The 22,695-nt window shown below is 46.2% G+C and overlaps 1 protein-coding gene across 6 annotated transcripts in view; it reads left to right on the plus strand.

Annotated features, from left to right (window-relative positions):
* Window positions 1-22,695, plus strand: part of NAV1 (neuron navigator 1) — a 468,103-nt gene that overhangs the window by 383,366 nt on the left and 62,042 nt on the right. For all 6 annotated transcript variants that reach the window (XM_063954974.1, XM_063954975.1, XM_063954973.1 and 3 more), the window contains 3 exons: window positions 8,384-8,479; window positions 8,613-8,778; window positions 8,914-9,149. In XM_063954974.1, coding sequence (XP_063811044.1) covers window positions 8,384-8,479; window positions 8,613-8,778; window positions 8,914-9,149 — 498 coding nt within the window. The remainder of the gene's footprint in view (window positions 1-8,383; window positions 8,480-8,612; window positions 8,779-8,913; window positions 9,150-22,695) is intronic.

A 22,695-nucleotide genomic window follows, 5' to 3' on the forward strand; every position in this document is an offset into this window, starting at 1 on the left:
GGGCTCTTGCACGGTGACGACCCACATGCTTCATACTGCCGAGGATATGTGAAAGTGTAATTATATACTGCTTTATTTGAAGACCGATCTCATGGTGAGAGGGATAAAGAAAAAAAAGGCCAAGACCAAGCCGGACGCGATCCCATCCCCTGCGAACCGACATTCGTCGGACCTACGTCAGTTCTTAACTACTCCAACCTCAATCCCCGCTACTTCCTCTACTGTCCCGACCTCTCCGAATCTACACGGCCCGGTGGTCGACATGACATCCCCTGAGACTCCGTTGCCTCCACAGGCCCTCTCTCTGTCTGCGGAGATAAGCGAGATATTGTCTCATGTAAAGACACTCCCCACGAAGCATGATTTCTCAGCCTTGGAGACTCGCTTGCTTTCCACCATCACTCAGGAAGTGACAGCGCTCCGACAAGATATGTCCCAAGTTGCGACCCGTGTCGATGTCCTGGAACGCCACGAATCGTCTAATGTGGATTCTCTGACTAAATTTCGGGAGGTGCTATCTCATCAACGGGACGATATCTCATTTCTAAAATTACGTATTGAGGATATGGATAATCGCGGCCGGCGAAATAATATCAGAGTCAGGGGCTTACCTGAGAGCGTTCAACAGGCTGACCTGACAGCGGCCTTAACTACGATATTTGGAGAACTTATTGACCTGGATCCGAACAAGGACATCATATTTGATAGAGCTCACCGAGCCCTCCGTCCCCGCGGCTTGCCCTCTGACAGACCACGGGATGTGATTTGCAGGCTCCATTATGATGTCCAAAAAGAGGAAATAATGAGGTCGGCCCGTCAGCTGGATAGCATTGACTTTCAAGGGGACAAGATTCAGATATTTCCTGACCTTGCCTGGTCGACCTTACAACAACGTCGAGCCTTGAAGCCTCTTACAGACTCTCTCAGGAAACTCGAGCTGAAATATAGATGGGGCTTCCCTTTCTCCCTCCAGGTTTCTTATGGTGGCAAAGTCGCGAGTCTCTCTAGACCTTCGGACTTACAGGCCTTCTTCACGACCTTGGGAATTCCTCCGGTACCGTTACCAGATTGGGACGCCTTTCACCACCTAACGGACCTACCTGTTGTGCTCCCTCCAGACAACGCGTGGCAGCAAGTACGTTCCCCACGGACGCGGGGAACCACTCCTGGTTCACGTTCTTCAGAGCCTCCCTGAATGAGACGTCTCGTCCCGAGCGGACGTGAATTTTCTTGCTACCCATGTTATGCACCGAGTTCTTTCTCTTAAATAGTGCTATGTGTTGCTCACACGTGAGATCGGTTCTTGTAACTTTGTAACAGTACACAGTTGTTATGGTTTCATAGATAAGGGATGAGGTATCATCGACATGTTATTTTGGAAAAATTTTTTATTTTTTTCATGCTGTATTTATTATGTTGGTGACGATGCTCATATACACAATTGATCAGCCTGCATGAAACCGGGTTTGATAGCTTAAAGATTATATGTACACTTTTATATAAGCTTTCATATTTTTTTTTTTTTTTTCACCTGTGCCTTTGTGCACATCTCGGTAATACCATATACTTGTTTAGATTCTATCTTGTGGATGGTCGCTGTCCTGGGCCCCCCGTAGGACCCCCACTATGCTGCATCCCCTGTTTCTTTGGACTGGGAGTCTGCAGGATTCCGCTCCTGTCCTTTTTGCAGCAGTCCTTTTTGTAGTATTATCATCTCTGTTTAATGTCAAAGTACTTTACGGCGTGGTTTCCCACGCTGCATCTTCTTTTCTCTACTTTCTCTTTTTTTCTATTTCCTTCCCTTGCTGCTCTTCCTTCCCCTCCCCCAGTGTCTGACGTAGGGAAGACTATTGTGAAGCACTTTGGCCCGCCTGACAATGGGGGTGAATGATCTACATGTAACTACCCTTAACGTCAAAGGGTTAAATGTTCCTGAGAAAAGGTCTAAACTTCTTAAATGGCTTAGAGATGAGACAGTTGACGTTGCTTTTATTCAGGAAACACATTTCAAGATGGGACACGTGCCGTCCCTAAAATGTCACTATTATCCTCATGTTTTTCTGTCTAATAATTCTGCTGGTAAGACATTGGGCGTGGCTATATTACTGGCTCGCCACCTGCCTGTCCTTAATGTTGCTTCCCATAGAATAGCTGAGGGTAGGGGGTTGCTGGTGAAATGCGATATACACGGTCAACGGTTTTCTTTCTTGAACATATACGCTCCCAACGCTAAACAACCTTCCTTTTTGTCCTCAGTTCTAGATAATGCGGAACCTCTCCTGGAGGGGGTGGTGGTGATGGGAGGTGACCTAAATTGGACCCTAGATCCCAACCAGGACAATTCTAAAAAGATCTCCTGCAGGCCGGAGAGGGAGCATAGGGGAATGAGGCGCGCCCTGCTCGACCACCAGCTGATTGCACATGGAGACTGATACATCCTACTGAGATAGATTACTCCTTTTTCTCACACCCACATCAGACATATTCCAGAATTGATTACTTGTTTCTGAGCCACCGGCACTTACACCTCCTTTCTGATGCCTCTATAGGACAGATTGTGTGGTCAGATCATGCCCCAGTTAACCTCACTTTACGCCTGCCTCCCAGTGCACATCGCCAATGGTCCTGGCGCTTTAACGACACTTTTTTGCAGGACGCAGACTGTCGGTCTCGAATCGACAACGCTTTAGATTCTTATATCTGTACCAATGACTTAGATGACATTTCTAAAGTCTCGGTTTGGGAAGCACACAAATGTGTCATTAGGGGGGTTTGTGTCCAGTTAGGATCCTTCCGCAAAAAGCAGAGGGAGAAACTTCGGGGTGATTTATTGTCTAAAATACAATCTCTCGAGCTTCTACACAAAAAATCCCAAACCCCACAACATTATGCTGATCTCGAAGCTGCTAGGGCAGATCTGAATAAGCTACTCTCTGATAGAGTCAAGTTTTCTCATCGGAAGTGCCGTAGCAGATACTACCAATGGGGCAACAAACCTGGGAAATTACTAGCCAAAGCCCTTAGAGAGCAACGTGCTCTTACTTTTATTCACACAATTAAAAATAGTCACGGTCAGTCCCAACATGAGACACCTCACATCGCTAGGGCCTTTAGGGCATATTATTCCACTCTGTATAACCTTTCTGGTCCGACCGGAAGACCTGACAAGTTGTCCCATCACACAGCCATAGCTGACTATTTACGGGCCTTAGACTTCCCCACGCTATCCATAAAAGAAGTGGAAGATCTAGATGCCCCTTTTTCTACTGAGGAGGTTCAGAAAGTTATTGAATCCTCTCCCAACGGCAAGAGTCCCGGCCCTGATGGATATACCATTGCTTATTATAAAGCTTTCAAAGAGAAATTAGTCCCTCTACTCACGAGAGCCTTTAATACTATATCAGAACAATCGCCTTTCTCCCCACAATCTCTCGAAGCCCATATTGCAGTTCTACCCAAGGAGGGTAAAGACCCTAGTCTTTGCTCCAGTTATCGGCCAATTTCACTATTAAATATAGACATAAAACTTTTTGCCAAACTGATTGCAAACCGCCTTAAACTATTATTACCTGGTCTGATACATGGAGATCAAGCTGGATTTGTTTTGGGCCGAGAGGCTAGAGATAACACCTCTAAAGTGCTTAACATGATTCACTATGCAAGCCAGCTTTCATCCCCATCAATCATATTGTCGACCGATGCTGAAAAAGCATTTGACAGAGTGGACTGGGACTTTCTGGCTGGTATACTGAAGCATCTTGGGCTCGGTAACGCCTGTCTTCACAGAATCCTATCTCTTTATACTTCCCCGTCCGCCAAAATTAGGATTAATGGCTCCCTTTCCGATTCCTTTCCTATTTCCAATGGCACACGACAGGGCTGCCCACTATCTCCATTGCTCTTTGTCCTTTGCATGGAAACATTAGCTCGAAGCATTAGGGCTAACCCGAATATCTCGGGTTTGCCGGTGAAGGGGACTGAATACAAACTGGCTTTATATGCCGACGACTTACTCGCTATAATCTCAAAACCGGTCACTTCTTTGCCGAACTTAATGGTAGAATTTGAGAAGTTTGGAGCCCTCTCTAACTTCAAAATAAATTATTCCAAATCTATTGCCATGAATTTAACTACTCCTCCTGATATAGTAGAGGGTCTGAAACATGCCTTCCCCTTTACCTGGCACGATCACAAATTAAAATATTTGGGGGTGTTACTGACCAACGATTTATCTAAATTATTCTCCCTAAATTTTAACCCCTTATTGGCTAGGCTTCGCCTAGACTTCCAGAAATGGAAGAAACTAAAACTGTCTTGGTTTGGCAGGATTAACGTTGTCAAAATGAACGCCCTCCCTAGGATACTATTCTTTCTCCAGACCCTTCCGATACACATCCCCCTACTTTGGCTCCGAGACGTCCAGAATCTTATTCGCGCGTTTGTTTGGGGACGTAAGACACCCAGGTTTAAACACGACATTTTATTTAGGAGAAAACATCAAGGGGGGCAACAACTCCCACATATTTCTAACTACTACCACGCAGTACATTTGAATAGGATTCTGGAATGGACGCGTGCTAAAGACCGCAAACAATGGGTCCTGCTAGAGGAGGGCTGTCTTCCACATTATATTGAAATTGCACCTTGGCTTCCTACCCTTCCGAAGGTCACACACCCCACGGTCTCCCCCACGCTTAAATTATGGGCCACGCTGAGATCCCAGAGCCATATATCCTCCAAATGGTCCCCCCTAACCTCCCTTCTCCATAACTCCGAATTTGCTCCAGGTCTTCACGGGACAGCTTTTGCTCCATGGGCGGAAGCCGGGATTTTTAGAGTCGGTCAGCTGGTGAGCTCGGGTAGGGTGCGCTCCTTTTCAGATGTTCAGTCTTCTTGGAACCTACATAGTGCTGAGTTTTGGAGGTTCCGGCAGGTTCATCATTTCATATCATCTTCTAAGAACCTCTCTGACATAACTAGGGATCTCACTGGGTTTGAAAGACTATGCACTTCTCCTAGTTCTCCCACACATACTATCTCACAAATCTATGCGCTTATCATGGAAAACTTTTTCCCGCAACTTCCTACCTTCATGGCTTCCTGGGAGAGAGAACTGGCAGGGCTACCCACGCAGATCAACTGGGATACCGTATTCAACAACACCCAGGCGAGTTCTCTATGCTTATCGACATTAGAGACCCTCTATAAACTTATATATAGGTGGTATAGGACTCCTCTTGTTCTCAATAAAATGTTTCCCTCTCTCTCGAATCTGTGTTGGAGATGCAAAAATGCCCTAGGGAGTTTTATACACATTTGGTGGGACTGCCCTATTATAACTCCATTTTGGGCAGAGGTATTTAAGTGTTCCGAACAGATATTGGGAGATGAGATCCCGAAAGACCCGGGTTTTTGGCTCCTCAATCACACCTCCGCAGAAACACACTCCTACAAACACTTCCTGTTGAGACATCTTAGCAACGCAGCTAAAGCGGTGGTTACAATTCTTTGGAGATCCATCTCACCACCCTCGATTAAATTATGGTTCACAAAGATCGATTACTTTTTAGATATGGAAGACCTTGTCTCCTTCTCATCTGGGAAAACCGTTAACTTTACAGCTATCTGGTTTCCCTGGTACGATTTTAAGGACACACCTTTGTATCGGTCCTACATGGTGACATAACCCCCCTCATATTCATACTTATATTCAAATTCATATTCCGATTATGATATCTTTCTAATATGTCTCAGACCCTTAATTGGTGGAAACCCCTCCCCCGTCCCCCAAACAACCCATCCTTACTGCGCAGACACTCACACCTGACTCTACCTGTTCTAAATTTCCCTCTCTTTTCTTTCTTCTTTCTTCTCTTCTCTCTTTTTCTCCTCTCTCCCATTTTCCTATGCTGTTTTGTTAAAATGTTCCTCTTTTATAAGTTCTGATGTTGTAAGCGAAGCAGACAAGTTATTTTTATACTTTGGTCGCTCTATGTGTAGTGTGCTGATATGTGATGTTTTTGTCCCCCCCTTTTTTGGAAAAGTATTGCTGTAATGTTTTGTCTGCTGCTTTAATTAATAAAAAACAGTTTACACAAAAAAAAGAGCCATTTACAACGGCCTTCTGCAAGCGGAACACCTGCTTCGAGGTCTACCTGCCCTGATTCAGTGGGACAATGTAACAGCGGTAGCGTACGTAAACCGCCAGGGCGGAACAAGGGGCAGAGCGGCGATGGCGGAGGCCACAAGAGTTCTCCGCTGGGTGGAAAAGCACATGAGCGCTCTGTCAGCAGTCTTCCTTCCGGGCGTGGACAACTGGGAAGCAGACTTCCTCAGCAGACACGATCTTCATCCAGGAGAGTGGGCTCTTCATCAAGAGGTATTTGCAGAAGTGACAAGGCGTTGGGGAATTCCTCAAATAGACAGGATGGCGTCTCGCCTCAACAAGAAGCTTCCGAGGTATTGTTCCAGGTCAAGGGATCCCCAAGCCAGTGCAGTGGACGCCCTGGTAACTCCATGGGTGTTTCAGTCGGTATATGTGTCCCCTCCACTTCCTCTCATTCCAAAAGTGTTGAGGATCATAAGACGAACAAGGGTTCCGGCAGTAGTCGTCGTTCCAGATTGGCCACGGAGGGCCTGGTATCCGGATCTTCAGGAATTGCTCATAGAAGATCCTTGGCCGCTTCCTCTCAGAGAGGACCTGTTACTGCAGGGGCCATGCGTATTTCAAGACTTACCGCGGCTGCGTTTGACGGCGTGGAGGTTGAACGCCAAATCCTAGTTTAAAAGGGTATTCCCGATGAAGTCATCCCCACTCTCCTTAAGGCTAGAAAGGAGGTCACGGCGAAGCATTATCACCGTATTTGGAGAAAATATGTGTCGTGGTGTGAAGCCAAGAAAGCTCCTGCGGAGGAGTTTCACTTGGGTCGTTTCCTCCATTTTTTGCAGGCAGGCGTGGATGCAGGCCTGAAATTGGGTTCCATCAAAGTGCAGATTTCAGCTTTATCTATTTTCTTTCAAAAAGAATTGGCCGCCCTTCCTGAAGTTCAGACTTTCGTGAAGGGAGTGCTGCATATCCATCCTCCGTTTGTGCCACCAGTGGCACCATGGGATCTTGACGTGGTGTTACAATTTCTTATGTATCACTGGTTTGAACCTTTGCGAAAGGTTGAGTTGAAATTTCCGTCTTGGAAAGTGGTCATGCTTTTGGCCTTGGCGTCCGCCAGACGGGTGTCAGAATTGGCGGCTTTGTCTCACAAGAGCCCATATTTCATTTTCCATATGGATAGAGCGGAATTGAGGACTCGTCAACAATTTCTGCCGAAGGTGGTTTCTTCGTTTCACATAAATAAACCTATTGTGGTGCCTTTGGCTACGGATGCCGTGGCGGTGCCAAAATCTCTCGATGTCGTTTGAGCTTTGAAAATTTCTGTCGCCAGAACGGCTCTTGTTAGAAAAACGGAGGCTCTGTTTGTCCTGTATGCTTCCAACAAGCTTGGAAATCCTGCTTCGAAGCAGACTATTGCACGCTGGATTTGTAATACAATTCAGCACGCTCATTCTACGGCTGGATTGCCGTTGCCGAAGTCAGTAAAGGCCCATTCTATCAGGAAGGTGGGCTCATCTTGGGCGGCTGCCCGAGGGGTCTCGGCACTTCAGCTTTGCCGAGCAGCTACGTGGTCGGATTCAAACACTTTTGCTAAGTTCTACAAGTTTGATACCCTGGCTGATGAGGACCTCACGTTTGCTCAATCGGTGCTGCAGAGTCGTCCGCACTCTCCCGCCCGGTCTGTAGCTTTGGTATAGACCCCATGTTCCTTTTGGAGTCCTCAGCATCCTCTAGGACGTAAGAGAAAATAGGATTTTAATACCTACCGGTAAATCCTTTTCTCCTAGTCCGTAGAGGATGCTGGGCGCCCATCCCAGTGCGTACTGTTACTTGCAGTTGTATTGTTGTTTTCGGTTACACGAAGGTTGTGTATAGGTTATATTCAGCTTGGTGCTGTTTTTCGTTCATACTGTTATCTGGTATTCCTGCTAATCCAGTTGTACTGTGTGTTTGTGGTGTGAGCTGGTATGCATCTCACCCTTAGTTTAACAAAAATCCTTTTCCTCGAAATGTCTGTCTCCCTGGGCACAGTTCCTATAACTGAGGTCTGGAGGAGGGGCATAGAGGGAGGAGCCAGTTCACACCCATTCAAAGTCTTATAGTGTGCCCATGTCTCCTGCGGATCCAGTCTATACCCCATGGTCCTTTTGGAGTCCCCAGCATCCTCTACGGACTAGGAGAAAAGGATTTACCGGCAGGTATTAAAATCCTATTTTTCACTTGTCACATGCAATTCTTTTTTTCCCTTTTTGGTCATTCATTATTTATCTACAGGATCTGAAACAACAGGAGTTCCTCTTGGGTTATGTGAAGATTAGTAACAAGGCAGACTGGAAAAGTCTGGATGATGCTGTGTGCCAAATCTTTCAGGTGAAAGATCCGTTTTCAGTTTTGCTAACTCCTATTAATACTATTTGTTTTGTCTAAATCCTGCTTTCCGAGTTATTGTCCATCACCTATATTAAAAAAAACCTGACTCATTTTTATCCTTTATTTTGCCTAGGATTATGTAAATCAGGTTGATCCAGGAGCCACACTGGGGTTAGGAAGGGAGTCAGTGAGCAGATACAGCCTAGGGCATATAAGGAGGGATCTAGATACGGAAGCCCCTGAGACTTCCCCTTCCCGGAATTTGCGAAGCAACACTAACATTATTTTGCAGCTAAAAGGTGGGACCAAAATGCTATGTATTGGTTGGGATGTATAACCTTTTTTGACAATTATACTGATGCATGCTGATCTTTCTTTTTTTTTTTTTTTTAACTGCCTTTCAATCTGCTTTGTTTCCCATCTTTTCACTTTAGGTCTGAAGGAAAAGTGTGTAGACCTTCTAGTCTTTGAGTCACTTATTCCAAAACCCATGCTTCAACATTATGTTAGTTTGTTGCTAAAGCACCGTCGACTACTGCTGTCTGGTCCTAGTGGCACTGGAAAGAGCTTCCTGGCACACCGGCTGGCTGAATATTTGGTGGAAAGGTCAGGACGAGAGGTCACTGAAGGAATTGTTTCCGCCTTCAACATGCACCAGCAGAGCTGCAAGGTGAGTGACAGAAATAAGACAAAGGCATTCATTTTTTATTCTTATTGTTTTAATTTGCTTTTTCAAGTCTGTTTTTGGAGTCCATTCAGTTCCCATTTCTATGATGCTATGCTTTTCTTTCTTCGCTATTTCCTGAATACCTACTGTCTTTATGCATTGTCACTACAAGTATTATATCGTGCAAAACTTAGTAATAGTGACCAGTCTCCCTGAAATAGGCTGAGAATTATGTTCATGCTCTTATGACAGCTGGAACATAGTGCTCAAGGATCACACTGAAAGCAGCTTACATATTTGACTGGGACCTCGCTATAAAGTCAAGTCGAAAATGTAAACAACTGCTTTCTGTTCCCGGTAACACAACATCTAATAGTGTAGTTTGCAGACCAAACTTTCAAATCAGAGGTTTTCAAAAACAAATTCTGTTTTAATCAGTTTTTTTTAATCCTATTGGTTTTGTCTAAATCCTGCTTTCCGAGTTATTGACCATCACCTACATTAAAAAATCTGACTCCTTTTTATCCTTTATTTTGCCTAGGATTATGTAAATCAGGTTGACCCAGGCGCCACACCAGGGTTAGGAATGGAGTCAGTGAGCAGATACAGCCTAGGGCATATAAAGAGGGGGGTCTAGATACGGAAGCCCCTGAGACTTCCCCTGCCGTTATGACAGCTGGGACATAGTGCTCAAGGAACACACTGAAAGCAGCTTACATATTTGACTAGGACCTCGCTATCTAGTCCCAGTCGAAAACTGCTTTCAGTTCCCGGTAACACAACATCTTATAATGTAGTGGGCAGACCCTACTTTCAATATAGAGGTTTTCAGAAAGAAATCTGAAAATGTTCACGCTACTGGGGAACACTGGACCTTGGGATTGAAGGTAGGCTGGAGGAGCTGGCACTTAAAAATTAAACTGTAGCTGTAAACCTAAGCTCCTTCACCTGCAACCCCATAATGGCAGTGTTTTTTAAGTGCCCATAGGGCATATTTTGTGGCGGCTGCACAGGTAGTAGTTTTTGTTTCATTTTTAGTTATTTTCTTGCATTTATACCTAGGTTCTGTGCGCTGCCTCAGCGGGAGTGCTGTGTCGACAGCAAGGTGCCAGGTCTGGCTTCCCGCTTAGCAGCTGCGGTGCAGGAGGGCGGAGCAAACCAGCAATTTGCCCGTTCCCCCGTGCACTCTGGTGATTTCAGTAACCGCCTGTGCCGGGGGGGTGGGACTGGGTATGTTCTCACCCTTGTAGACCCTTTTACAAGGTGGTGTGCGATGCTGCAATCCCGGGCGACTGTGCCATATTGCCAGGTCTCTGCAGTGGCTTCTTCACCGAGGTGCGTGTGTGACAGGCAGCCCAAATCCATGGCTGGTCCGAAGGTTTTCCCAGTAACACCCAAGTACCTATGGCTGAGGAGAGAGAATACACTCTGCGGGGAGATGGAACTTGTCACCGCTGGTGTCCCTCCTGCTAGTTTTGCATTACAACAAAGTGACAGCCATTGCAGTGGTGCATGCAGTACTGAATCTGCAGGGACACTCACTGGCTACATCAGCTCCTCATGTGGAGAGCCGCCTCTCCTGGAAGGCTAAGTACCCTATTTTATGCTTTATTATTGTTATCAGTGTTTTATTACACACAGTAACCCAGCCATTTGATCTACACTGCTCAGTTTCCAACTGCGGTGGATGAAGGGACAGGGTATTGTATAAATGTATGCAAGCGCAAACGAGTATTTCATGATTTAATTTGAGTCTGACGTGGTGGGGTGTGCCATAGTCCTGCTTCTGGGACGCCACAATCCGTGGTTTCAGGTTCAACTATGGTGCTGTTCTCGTGGGCCCTCAACACAAGGCAAGAGTCATTTACTTAAAAACTGCTCCTATAGTGTTTGGACTTGTGCTCACATGTTAAATTGCATGTGGACAGTTGTACTCAGGGCCACTGTGCGCAGCTTGTCAGGCAAGGGCCCAGTGATGTGCATATATCAAAAGCAACTGTAACTGCCAGGGTGAAGCTGGCTTTGGCTCAGGCCCTTGGCCAGTAAGTATCTGTTTTGGTTACGTTAATGACGTTGCAGCGAGTATATCCGTTTTGGTTCCCAGTCATCCCTATTTCTGTAGTGTGAAGGCTGGCTTCCCTGACTCCGCCAGAATTTCATCCCTCCTGGCACCTCAACATAGAGAATACGGTGTCAGGACTTAAGAAGATTTCCGCTTATTTTAAGTGTTTTTTCAGGATTTTAAACTGCATGAAACACTCGGCAGTTTTGATTTTTAAATGTGGAGGGATGCAAAATTCAGTAGCAAGTGGTCCTTTCTCAGATGGAACAAAGCATTGAAACTGGACTACTTAGCTTGGAAGGTCCAATCACTCTTTTAAAGCTTAGGTGCAAGAGTGTCACTTTCCCTCGTCTTTCGGATCTTTCTCATTGAGGTTGCTTAGGAAACACTGGATCGAAAGGTTCAGAGACCATTGCGGTGGAGCCATTTTCAGATGCCTGGATGCGGGACATCATTCCCAGAGGCTACATTATTGACCTCAGGGATCTAGGCTTCGTGGCGGGTTATATCTATCCCTATACATTTTCTTTTCAAAAAGCCCTGGGTACAGGTGTTCATGGCTGTGGTACTTCACAATTATTTTGTGTTTTGTGAAGACAGTCACATTTGCAATTGCTAAAGCTGTACATTGTGTGTGCTTACAGTAGCTTCTAGTTATCCAGTTACAATGTCTTCCAAAGGCAAAGGTAACAAAGAGAATAATGCACCTTGCTGGTTTCATGTAAGGCCTGTGCAGCTACATTTCTCCACAGGACCTTGTGCAGGATGATTTGTGTTTTAAATGCTATTTGCCAAATACACAACAGCTGCCTCAACCAGCCCCTGTGCAGGAACCACCCTGGGTGGCTTCTTTTACACAGGTGTTAACGCGCATGGTGGACTGCTTGGTGCCTCCTTCTTTGCTGCCTAATATGGGAGTTCCACAGCAGTAGCCTCATTTATTGCAGGCCCTAGGGCAGGGGTGGGGAACCTTTTTTTCTACCAAGGGCCATTTGGATATTTATAAAATCCTTTGTGGGCCATACAAATATTATCAACTTAAAAATTACTTTGCTCCCTAGTAGTTATGCCCCTTAGTGGTACTGAGTAACCCAAAAATGGGTGTGGCCAATTTAAAATGGGACGCGAGGGACGCGATACACACATGCCCCCAATAGTTCAGTGCCAGATGCACACATGCCGCCGCAGTGCCAGATGCACACATGCCGCCGCAGTGCCAGATGCACACATGCCGCCGCAGTGCCAGATGCACACATGCCGCCGCAGTGCCAGATGCACACATGCCGCCGCAGTGCCAGATGCACACACACATGCCGCCGCAGTGCCAGATGCACACACATGCCGCCGCAGTGCCAGATGCACACACACATGCCGCCGCAGTGCCAGATGCACACACACATGCCGCAGCGGTGCCAGATACGCACATGCCGCCGCAGTGCCAGATACGCACATGCCGCCGCAGTGCCAGATACGCACATGCCGCCGCAGTGCCAGATACGCACATGCCGCCGCAGTGCCAGATACGCACATGCCGCCGCAGTGCCAGATACGCACATGCCGCCGCAGTGCCAGATTGATACACACATGCCGCCGCGGTGCCAGATACGCACATGCCGCCGCAGTGCCAGATACGCACATGCCGCCGCAGTGCCAGATACGCACATGCCGCCGCAGTGCCAGATACGCACATGCCGCCGCAGTGCCAGATACATGCCTCCCCACCCCACTGTGCTGCTCACCGCTGCTACTGTGTGTCAGGGGAGGGGAGGAGAGCGCAGTGTGCGCCTCTCCTGTCCCTTAGTGCTTAGTCCGGCGGCGTGTCTCAGCTGTTAGTGGCCAGGCAGGGAGGGGAGTGCAGCTATATCGGGCGTCGGTGGTGGTGGGTAGGATCTCGAACCAGCCGCCGGTTCGCGAGCCAATCAGAGCTCGCGGACCAGTAGCAGCGGCTCCTGATTGGCTGCTGGTCCACGAGCTCTGATTGGCTCACGAACCGGCAGCTGGTTTGAGATCCTACCCGCCACCACCGACGCCAGAACAAACAGCTTTGCGGGCCTTATACGGCCCGCGGGCCAGAGGTTCCCCACCCCTGCCCTACGGTATCCTCCACGGATGAACCCATTTATATACTCAGACCACACTGCCACTCAGCAGTTGTTGCAGGCAAACTTTCCTCAGACGAGTACGGCACATAAGCGCTCTGTTATCCTCACAGCCTACACAGCGGTCAGACGCTGTGGAATCCTCAGAGGAAGAGTTGGACACTTCTCTCCCTGGGTCTCCCTCAGGTGAGGAGGATCGTAATTTCTCTGTGGATGTGACAGCCCTTGTGAGGGCTCTTAAGTCTGTTTTGGTTTTTGAGGAGGAAGAACCAGGGCCTGTGCCTAAAACTTCTTATTTCAAGCGTCGGAAGGTGGTCAAGACTGAGTAATCTCATTTTGAGTATCATACTGAAATCATGCAGGAAGCTCTGAATGCTCCTAGTAAGAAGTTCCCGGTGCCTAAGAGACTGGAATCTCGTTACCCTTTACCACAAGGAGAGTGTGCTAAATGGGAAATTCCCCTTTTGGCGGATGTTTAAGTGGCATGCCTGGTGCGCTCCTCCACATTACCTATACAGTCGGCTTCCTCCCTTAAGGATTTGACAGACAGGAAGATTGAAGCGAGTCTTAACTCTATTTTTCCCTTATCGGGGCTATTACTAGACCAGTGTTAGCGTCCGCCTGAGTGTCTAAATTGGGCTGATGCACTAGATGACAGTCTGAAGTTGGATGGTTCCACAGACCAGCTGTCTTATTGCTAACATCAGGCAAGCGGCCCGATATCTAGAAGAGGCATCCTGGGATACGGGTTTGTTGGCTTCCAGGGCCTCCGCTTTTTCAGTGGTAGTTCACCGTGTGTTCTGGCTTTGCTCCTGGAAGGCTGATTTAAAGTCTAAAAGAGCGCTGGAAGCTATGCTTTTTGCTGGAAACATTCTGTTTGGCCCAGAATTGCATTATATTGTGGCTACGCTGGCAGCTTCTAAGTCTGCTTTTTTTGCCATCCGCATCTAACACGTTCTCAAGGCAAAGCGATAGGACAGGCTTTTCCGTGGCAGGTTGTCTCCAGCAAGGCAGCCAAGTCATGGACTAAGGAAGCCTGGATGGGCAGACGCCTGACCCCACACAGGGGGGATAAGCCTTCTGCCTAACGAGGGTGGCCTCCTTCTGGTGGGAGGCCGACTTGCAATTCGCAGCCTCATGGCGCCAGTCAACTACAGACGTCATTTGTGAGACTGCTCCCTCAGCATTTATTTTGCACCAATCCTCCATCGGATCCAGGTGCAGCAACAAGCTGTTCAGGCTATACTAAACGTAGGGGCTATTATCCCTGTTCCTCGAGAACAACAGGTGAAGGGTTTTAACTACCCTCTTTTATTGATTTAGAAACCCAGTGGGACCTATCAGCCTATCCTCAAACTGAAATCTCTGAATGTTTTTGTGGGTGCACAGATTCCATATAGAACACTACGGTGTATTTCTCTGGCGTCAGAGGACTTTATGGCATCCCTGGATATTCAGGATGCCTACCTTCATGTCTATATAGCACCTATTCATTAGAGATTTCAACAGCATTACCAGTTTCAGGCACTACCCTTTGGGCTGGCTGCAGCCCCACGGGTATTTACCAAGCTGATAGCAGTTATGGCAGCTCAGCTGCATCATCAAGGGATCAGGGTAGTCCCATATTTGTCCTCATGGCACAGTCTCTGGTAGTTTTTTCCCCCCACCATCTTCAAATAACCGTTGCCTTTCTTCGAACTCACAGGGGGCTGATCACTTGGTAAAGGTCCTCCCTTGTCCTTTCACAACGGATGTTGCATCTAGGGGCTCTCCTGGATTCGCAGGAACAGAGGCTCTTCCTGCCAGGGGACAAAGTTGGCAGTCTGCAGTCAAGGGTCCACAACTTACTGCACGATCCCCAGGTGTCCATGCATTTGGCAATGCAGGTTCTGAGGTCCATGGTCTCTACCTTTGATATAGTGCAGCATGCCCAGTTTGACTCCAGGCTCCTACAACATCTGATCCTTTCCAGGTGGAACGGGCAGTATTATTAGATCAGGGCCCAGACAATGGTACTGTCTCTGGAGGTGCGTCTGTCTCTCACCTGGTGGCTACAGACATCACACTTGGACAAAGAACAGCCATTCTGGATTCCAGATTGTAACATACATAGTAACATAATATCTAAGGTTGAAAAAAGACAATTGTCCATCGAGTTAAACCTATTTGTGGTCTCCTATGCACGATTATTTTGTAGAAAATTTTGACTGAAGTTGATGACTGCCGTTACGTTTTACCCCTCTTTTTTTATAATAACCATAGTGCGTGACTATGCCCCGTAACCCTGGATATCCTTATCCATTAGGAATTTATCTAACCCATTCTTAAAGGTGTTGACTGAGTCTGCCATTACAACTCTCTCGGGCAGGGAATTCCAAACACGTATCATCCTTACCATAAAAAAGCCTTTACGCCGTATTGTGCGGAATCTCCTCTCCTCTAACCTGAGCGAGTGTCCACGAGTTCTCTGTGTTGATCTAACCAAAAACAGGTCCTGCGCAAGATCTGTATGATGTCTCCTTATATATTTGTAAATGTTGATCATGTCCCCTCTTAATCTCCTCTTTTCCAGTGTAAACATGCCTAGTCTTGCAAGCCTTTCCTCGTATTCCAGCGTCTCCATACCCTTAATTAGTTTGGTCGCCCACCTTTGAACCTTTTCTAGCTCCAGGATATCCTTTTTGTAGTAAGGTGCCAGAATTGTACACAGTATTCGAGGTGTGGCCTCACAAGTGATTTATATAATGGGAGTATACTACTCTCGTCCCTAGCATCAATTCCCCGTTTTATGCATGCTAATATCTTATTAGCCTTTGCTGCAGTCCTACTTTGGGTACTACTGCTTAGTTTGCCTTCTATGAGGACACCCAAGTCCTTTTCCAGTACAGAATCCCATAATTTGACCCCATTTAGTAGGTAGGTGTTATTTTTGTTCTTGTTACCACAGTGCATTACCTTACACTTGTCTGTAATGAAGCGCATTCTCCATTTCACTGCCCAAGCTTCTAATTTAACTAAGTCGTTCTGAAGCGATTCGGCATCCCCCTCCGCATTTATAACTTTACACAATTTGGTATCATCTGCAATAATTGACACCATGCTCTCTAGACCTTCTGTTAGGTCGTTAATGAAAATATTGAACAATAGCGGTCTTAATACTGAGCCTTGCGGCACACCACTTAGCACTTCAGTCCAAGTTGAAAAAGATCCATTAACCACAACGCGCTGCTCCCTATTATCTAACCAGTTTTTGACCCAAGTGCATATTGTGCTTCCTAGCCCTGATTTTTGTAGCTTGTAGATAAGTCTCATGTATGGTACAGTGTCGAATGCTTTGGCAAAATCTAAAAAGATTACATCCACCTCTTTACCCTGATCTAGGTTTGCGCTTACTGTTTCATAAAAGCCAAGTAAATTGGTTTGACAGGATCTGTCCTTCATCAACCCATGTTGATTCCTTTTAATGACCTTATTGACTTCAAGGAACTTCTGAATGCTATCTCTTAGAATACCTTCCAATACTTTCCCCACTATAGATGTAAGACTAACTGGTCTATAATTACCTGGTTCAGCTTTACGTCCCTTTTTGAATATAGGCACTACTTCCGCTATACGCCAGTCTTTGGGAACCATACCTGATATTATTGAATCCTTAAAGATCAAAAATAGCGGTTTTGCAAGTTCAGAGAGAAGTTCCATTAGAACCCTTGGGTGAATACCATTGGGACCTGGTGACTTATTAATCTTTAAATGTTTTAATCGGTCACAGACTACTTCCTCGCATAAATAAGTACCTATCAGTGGGATATTCTCATTATTGAGATTTGTGTTAGTCCCTGAATTGGGTCCTCTCTAGTAAATACTGTTGAAAAAAAACTCATTTAGTGTGTCCGCTATGTCATTATCATTTTTGCTTAAGACTCCCAACTTGTCTTTTAAAGGGCCTATACTCTCCTTCTTTAATCTCTTGCTATTAATGTATTTAAATAATTTTTTGGGATTCGCTTTGCTTTCCTTTGCTACTAGTTTTTCAGTTTCTACTTTAGCCGCTCTTATTTCCTTTTTGCATATTTTGTTACATTCCTTATAGTGCTGAAATGACTCTGCTTCCCCGTCAGAGTTGTATTTTTTAAATGCTCTCCTTTTCTTGCCCATAAGTTCCTTTATCTTTTTGTTAAGCCACATTGGTTTATTATTTTTATTCCTTTTTTTGCTGCTCGTACGAATAAATTTGAGTGTATTTTTAGCTAGCAGGAATTTTAGTACCTCCCATTTCTCCGTAGTATTTTTTCCTAAAAACAAACCTTCCCATTCAATATCCCTGAAAAATACCCTCATCTTTTCAAAATTTGCTTTGCTAAAGTTTAGAGTCCTAGTTGAGCCAGTATAGGGCTGTTTATGGAAACTGATATTGAATGTGACCATATTGTGGTTGCTGTTTCCTATGGGTTCCCCTACTATAATACCTGATACCAAATCCCCATTGTTTGTTAATACCAGGTCTAAGATTGCATTATACCTAGTTGGTTCCTCAATTAGTTGAACTAAGTAGTTATCATTAAGTGTGTTTAAAAACATATTGCCCCTAGCAGTATCACATGAATCGTTTTTTCCAGTTTATCTCTGGATAGTTAAAATCTCCCAACACTGCTATGTCTCCTACTCCTGCTGCTCTTTCAATTTGCTTTAGTAACAATTCCTCATCAGATACGTGGATACCAGGCGGCCTCTAGCATACACCCAATACTAACTTTTTTATTCCTTTTTCCCCGGATGCAATTTCTACCCATAATGTCTCGACAGTGTCTCCATTCCCTCCTGAATATCTTCCCGTATATCAGGTTTTAAAAACGGCTTTACGTAAAGACACACCCCTCCACCCTTTTTATTTAGTCTATCTCTCCTAAACAGTGTATAGCCCTCTAGATTGACTGACCAATCATGAGATTCGTCCCACCAAGTTTCAGTAATGCCTATAATATCATACTGTTTGCTTGCTGCAAGTATTTCTAGTTCGCCCTTTTTACCAGTAATGCTTCTAGCGTTTACATACATACAACTAAGATAAGTATTTTCCCTTGCGTTAGGGACATCTTTCACCGTATGTAGCAATGATGACCTGTAATCGTCATTGGTTAGTGCTTTGGTAAAATCTCTTTTAGTACCCATGTTAGTAACCTTTCCGCCTGCTCTTACCCTCCCCGCAACTTCTCCCCCATTTCGTTTACTACCGCCATCCCCACTATTCTCACTGCATGACCCGTAGTTTCTACCTAAACCCTCCCCCCAGGCTCCTAGTTTAAAATCTCCTCCAACCTTCTAACCATTCTTCTTCCCAGCAACCGCTGCCCCCTCCTCAGTCAGGTGCAATCCGTCACGACAAAAGAGATGGCGCCTGACTGAGAAGTCCGCCCAGTGTTCCAGGAACACAAACCCCTCTTTCCTGCACCAATCCCTAAGCCACACATTTACCTCCCTAATCTCCCTCTGCCTCCCTGGACTAGCGCGTGGCACGGGTAATATTTCGGAGAATATTACCTTAGATGTCCTTGCCTTAAGTTTCTTTCCTAAGTCCCTATAGTCTTTCTTAAGGACATCCCACCTTCCGCTAACTTTGTCTTTGGTGCCAATGTGCACCAAGACCGCCGGGTCTTTCCCAGCCCCTCCCAACAATCTATCTACCCAGTCCGCGATGTGCCGTACCCTAGCACCCGGGATACAACAGACTGTACGGCGATCACGGTCCCGGTAGCAGATTGCCCTATCTGCCTTCCTGATGATAGAATCCCCTACCACCACCATCTGACTAGGTACCTCACTATCTTTTATCCCAACTGCGCCAGAGGGACCGCTCCTCTGGATGCTAGAGGTAGCAGTCTCCTCCGGCACCGTCATTTCTTCACTATCATCCTCCGATTCCTCGTCCAGTAGGGCAAATTTGTTCGGGTTTGATAGTTCGAAGATGTCAAGCCTCCCCCTCTTTTTCTTCCTTCTAACTGTGACCCAGCTGGCTACCTGATCATCATCCTCCTCTACTACCAGTGACCCCTCCCGCAACTCCTCCACCGTTCTGTCTAAACTTCGCTCGAGATTGTGAATCTCCCTCAGTAACGGTTTGCTCTAGATCAGTTACCTGGGCTTCCAGGGAAACCGTTCGCATACACCTCGTGCAGATGTAATCACACTGGGCCAGTAGGTCCAGGTGTGCATACATCTTGCACGACATGCACTGAGTGAGGTCCCCAATCACAGCCCCTCCCATATTGTTTGTAAGGTCTAACTCCCTGTTACTCTCAAAGAAAAGAAGCAAAAAGAAAAAGTAGAAGACAAACAATCTCACTTATACAATAATTAAGCTAGCTTATACTTATCTATCTTTGTGCGGTTCTTGGTCCTTCACTTTTATGCAGCCGTAGTACTCTCTCCTGCGGCACCGATACTCCACTTAGCAGTTGCAGTTGTTCCAGCTCACTGCACCTCCTTTTCACTCGGCTTACAGCTCCTGCTTTTGCTGTTACCAACTCACACTTACAAATCCAAGCAGCACTTTAAAATACAAGCCCTTACAATGAGCAGATTGGGTGGTCCTCATCAAAGATGCCAGTCTCCGCGGATGGGGCGCAGTAACCGGTCCACACATCTTTCAAGGTCAGTGGACTCCAGCTGAAAGTTGCTTGCTAATCAATGTCCTGGAACTTTGGGCAGTCAGCAGAGCTTTCATTCAAGCTCAGGATCTCCTCCAGGGCAGGCCTTTTCAGATTCAGTCCGACAACGCCACCGCAGCTATCTATCTAAACCATCAAGGGGTCACTCGCAGCCATCACCTATGGCAGAAGTGGAGTGCATGCTCCACTGGGCTGAGGCTCACCTTCTGGCCATTTCAGCCAGGAATCCTCAACTGGGAAGCAGACTTCCTCCTTTGGCAGGACCTTTTACAACGGAGAATGGGCTCTGCACCCCAAGTGTTGCAGAACCTGGTAAACAGATGGGGTCTGCCGGATGTAGACCTGATGGCCTCTCGTCACAATAACAAGGTACCAGTCTATGGATCCATGACCAGAGATCCACAGGCAGCCTTCGTGGGTTGCTCTAGGACCTTCCATCTGGGATACCTGTTTCCTTCGGTATCACTGTTACCCAGAGTTCTTCGCAAATTCAAGCGGGAAGGAGCTACCGTGATACTGATAGCTCCCACATGGCCCATGCGCCATTGGTTCGCAGATCTCCAAAATCTGTCCGTGGACATGCCATTCCTATTACCACAACGACCAGACCTGTTGTCTCAGGGTCCCTGTCTGCATCAGGACCTGACTTGACTGTCTTTGACAGCTTGGTTCTTGAGTCATCAGTCCTCAGAGCTAAGACATTCTCAGATGCAGTGATAGAGACAATACTGCGGGCTTGGAAGCCATCCTCAGCCCGCATCTATTACCGGATTTGGCGTGCTTGTTTTCAGTGGTGTGCGCATAGGTGCTATGACCCTCGTGCCTTTAGGCCCTCCAGGGGTACTGACCTTTCTGCAGGCAGGGTTAGACCTTGGTCATCTCCTAGCACCCCTGACAGTACAAGTTTCTGCACTACCAGTGTGGTTTCAATGAAAGATCACACTACAAGATGTGCGTACCTTTTTTCAAGGAATACTCCATATCCAGCCTCCCTTTGTACGCCCAGTGGACCCCCTTGGATTTATCCCTGGTCCTGCAAGCTCTTAAGACTTCCCCATTTGAGCCTTTAGAGTCACTGGACATTAAGTGTCTCTCGACAAAGGTGTTATTTCTCCTGGCTATTGCCTCTGCGAGAAGGGTGTCTGATTTGGGAGCGCTTTCCTGCCATCCTCCATTTGTGATCCTCCATCAAGATAGGGTAGTTCTCCGGACCAAGGTGGGTCACCTTCCTAAGGTGGTTCGTGCACCAAGGATTTATGCGGAACGTACCAGAGTGATCAGGAAAATGGATTCTCTGTTTGTCCTGTATGGATTCCATAAGCGGGGTTGGCCAGCTAGTAAACAAACTCTGTCCAGGTGGCTTTACCTTACTATTGCAGAGGCTTACATTCGAGCTGATCTTCCTGTTCCGGATACAGTATCTGGTCATTCTGCACATGCAGTAGGTCCATCCTGGGCAGCTCGCCTAGGCGCTACTGCTGAACAAATCTGCAAGGCAGCTACTTGGTCTTCTATTAACACGTTCCTGAGATTTCATGCCTATGATACCTTTGCCTCTCAGGATGCTTCCTTTTGGTCGTCTGATTCTCCCGTCTTCTCAGGAGTGTCTCCACCCTTAGGGGAAACTGCTTTAGGACATTCCAATGTAAGGACTATGGATCACTATGGTCCCTGATGAAGAAAACAAGACTTATGGTACGCTTACCATGGTTAACTTTTTTTTTTTCTTTGAGGTTCACAGGATCCACGGGGTGCACACCCTATCGCACCTGTCTTGGAGGAAATATTTATTTGTTTTTTCCCTCCCCACTCTCCCCCACCCCTCCTTTTTTTGATATTTTTCTCCTCTGCTATGTGGAAATGTGTCTTGTATGTTCATGTCTTCCTTCTCTCCTGAAATCCTGCTCCTGCCTCGGGCTTGTTAACAAAACTGGCTTCCCTAGGCCGGGGGTCGGGTATACGAGGAGGAGAACCGGTGCATCCTGAGAGCTAAAAGCTTAACTGTGTGGTGCCCGGTCGATTCCTACTACCTACACCCCAATGTAAGAATTGTGGATCCTATGGACCTTGAATAAAAAGAGTTAACCATGGTAAGTCTACCATAACTCTCTTTTGTTTTCTGTTGTAGATCCAGTGTGATTTATATTTGTAACAAAACAAAAATAATTACCTACAGGAATCTGTTCTCCTGAATTTTTAACCTGGACGTGTAAAAATAACGTTAAAATTTATTGAAAATATATATTTTTTACTTAGATAATGGATGTAAAAATAAAATATATTTCAGGATTTTACAAATAGAACCACTGATTTGTCAAATAACAAAACAATGCACAATTTCTTTCTGTAGAATAAGAAACAATAAATTATTGCCAGCAAAATCATGAAAATGTATCTGATTATAAAGGTGTAGAAAAGTTAGGGAATAATGGACAATACATACAGGTACATGACACGTTTTTCAAGATAAATCAAATTCGTTATCATGATCCTTACTGTCTATTTGTAAGGTGCCACAGATTATGCAGCACCTGCCAGATAGCATACTAAGCTCAAAATAGAGCAAGTATAAGATATGTAGACCCATCATGCTATTGTGCCCGACGTTGCAGTATGAGGGGGCAGGTCCCTCTTTCTACCCTCGCATTCTCATCTCTTTTCTCCTCTTGCTCCCATCTTGCTCACAATCTGTCCATCTCTTCCCCCCAATTCTTTCTTTTCTC

The sequence above is a fragment of the Pseudophryne corroboree genome, chromosome 2, assembly GCF_028390025.1.
Source record: "Pseudophryne corroboree isolate aPseCor3 chromosome 2, aPseCor3.hap2, whole genome shotgun sequence".
In the NCBI taxonomy this organism is placed as follows: Eukaryota; Metazoa; Chordata; class Amphibia; order Anura; family Myobatrachidae; genus Pseudophryne; species Pseudophryne corroboree.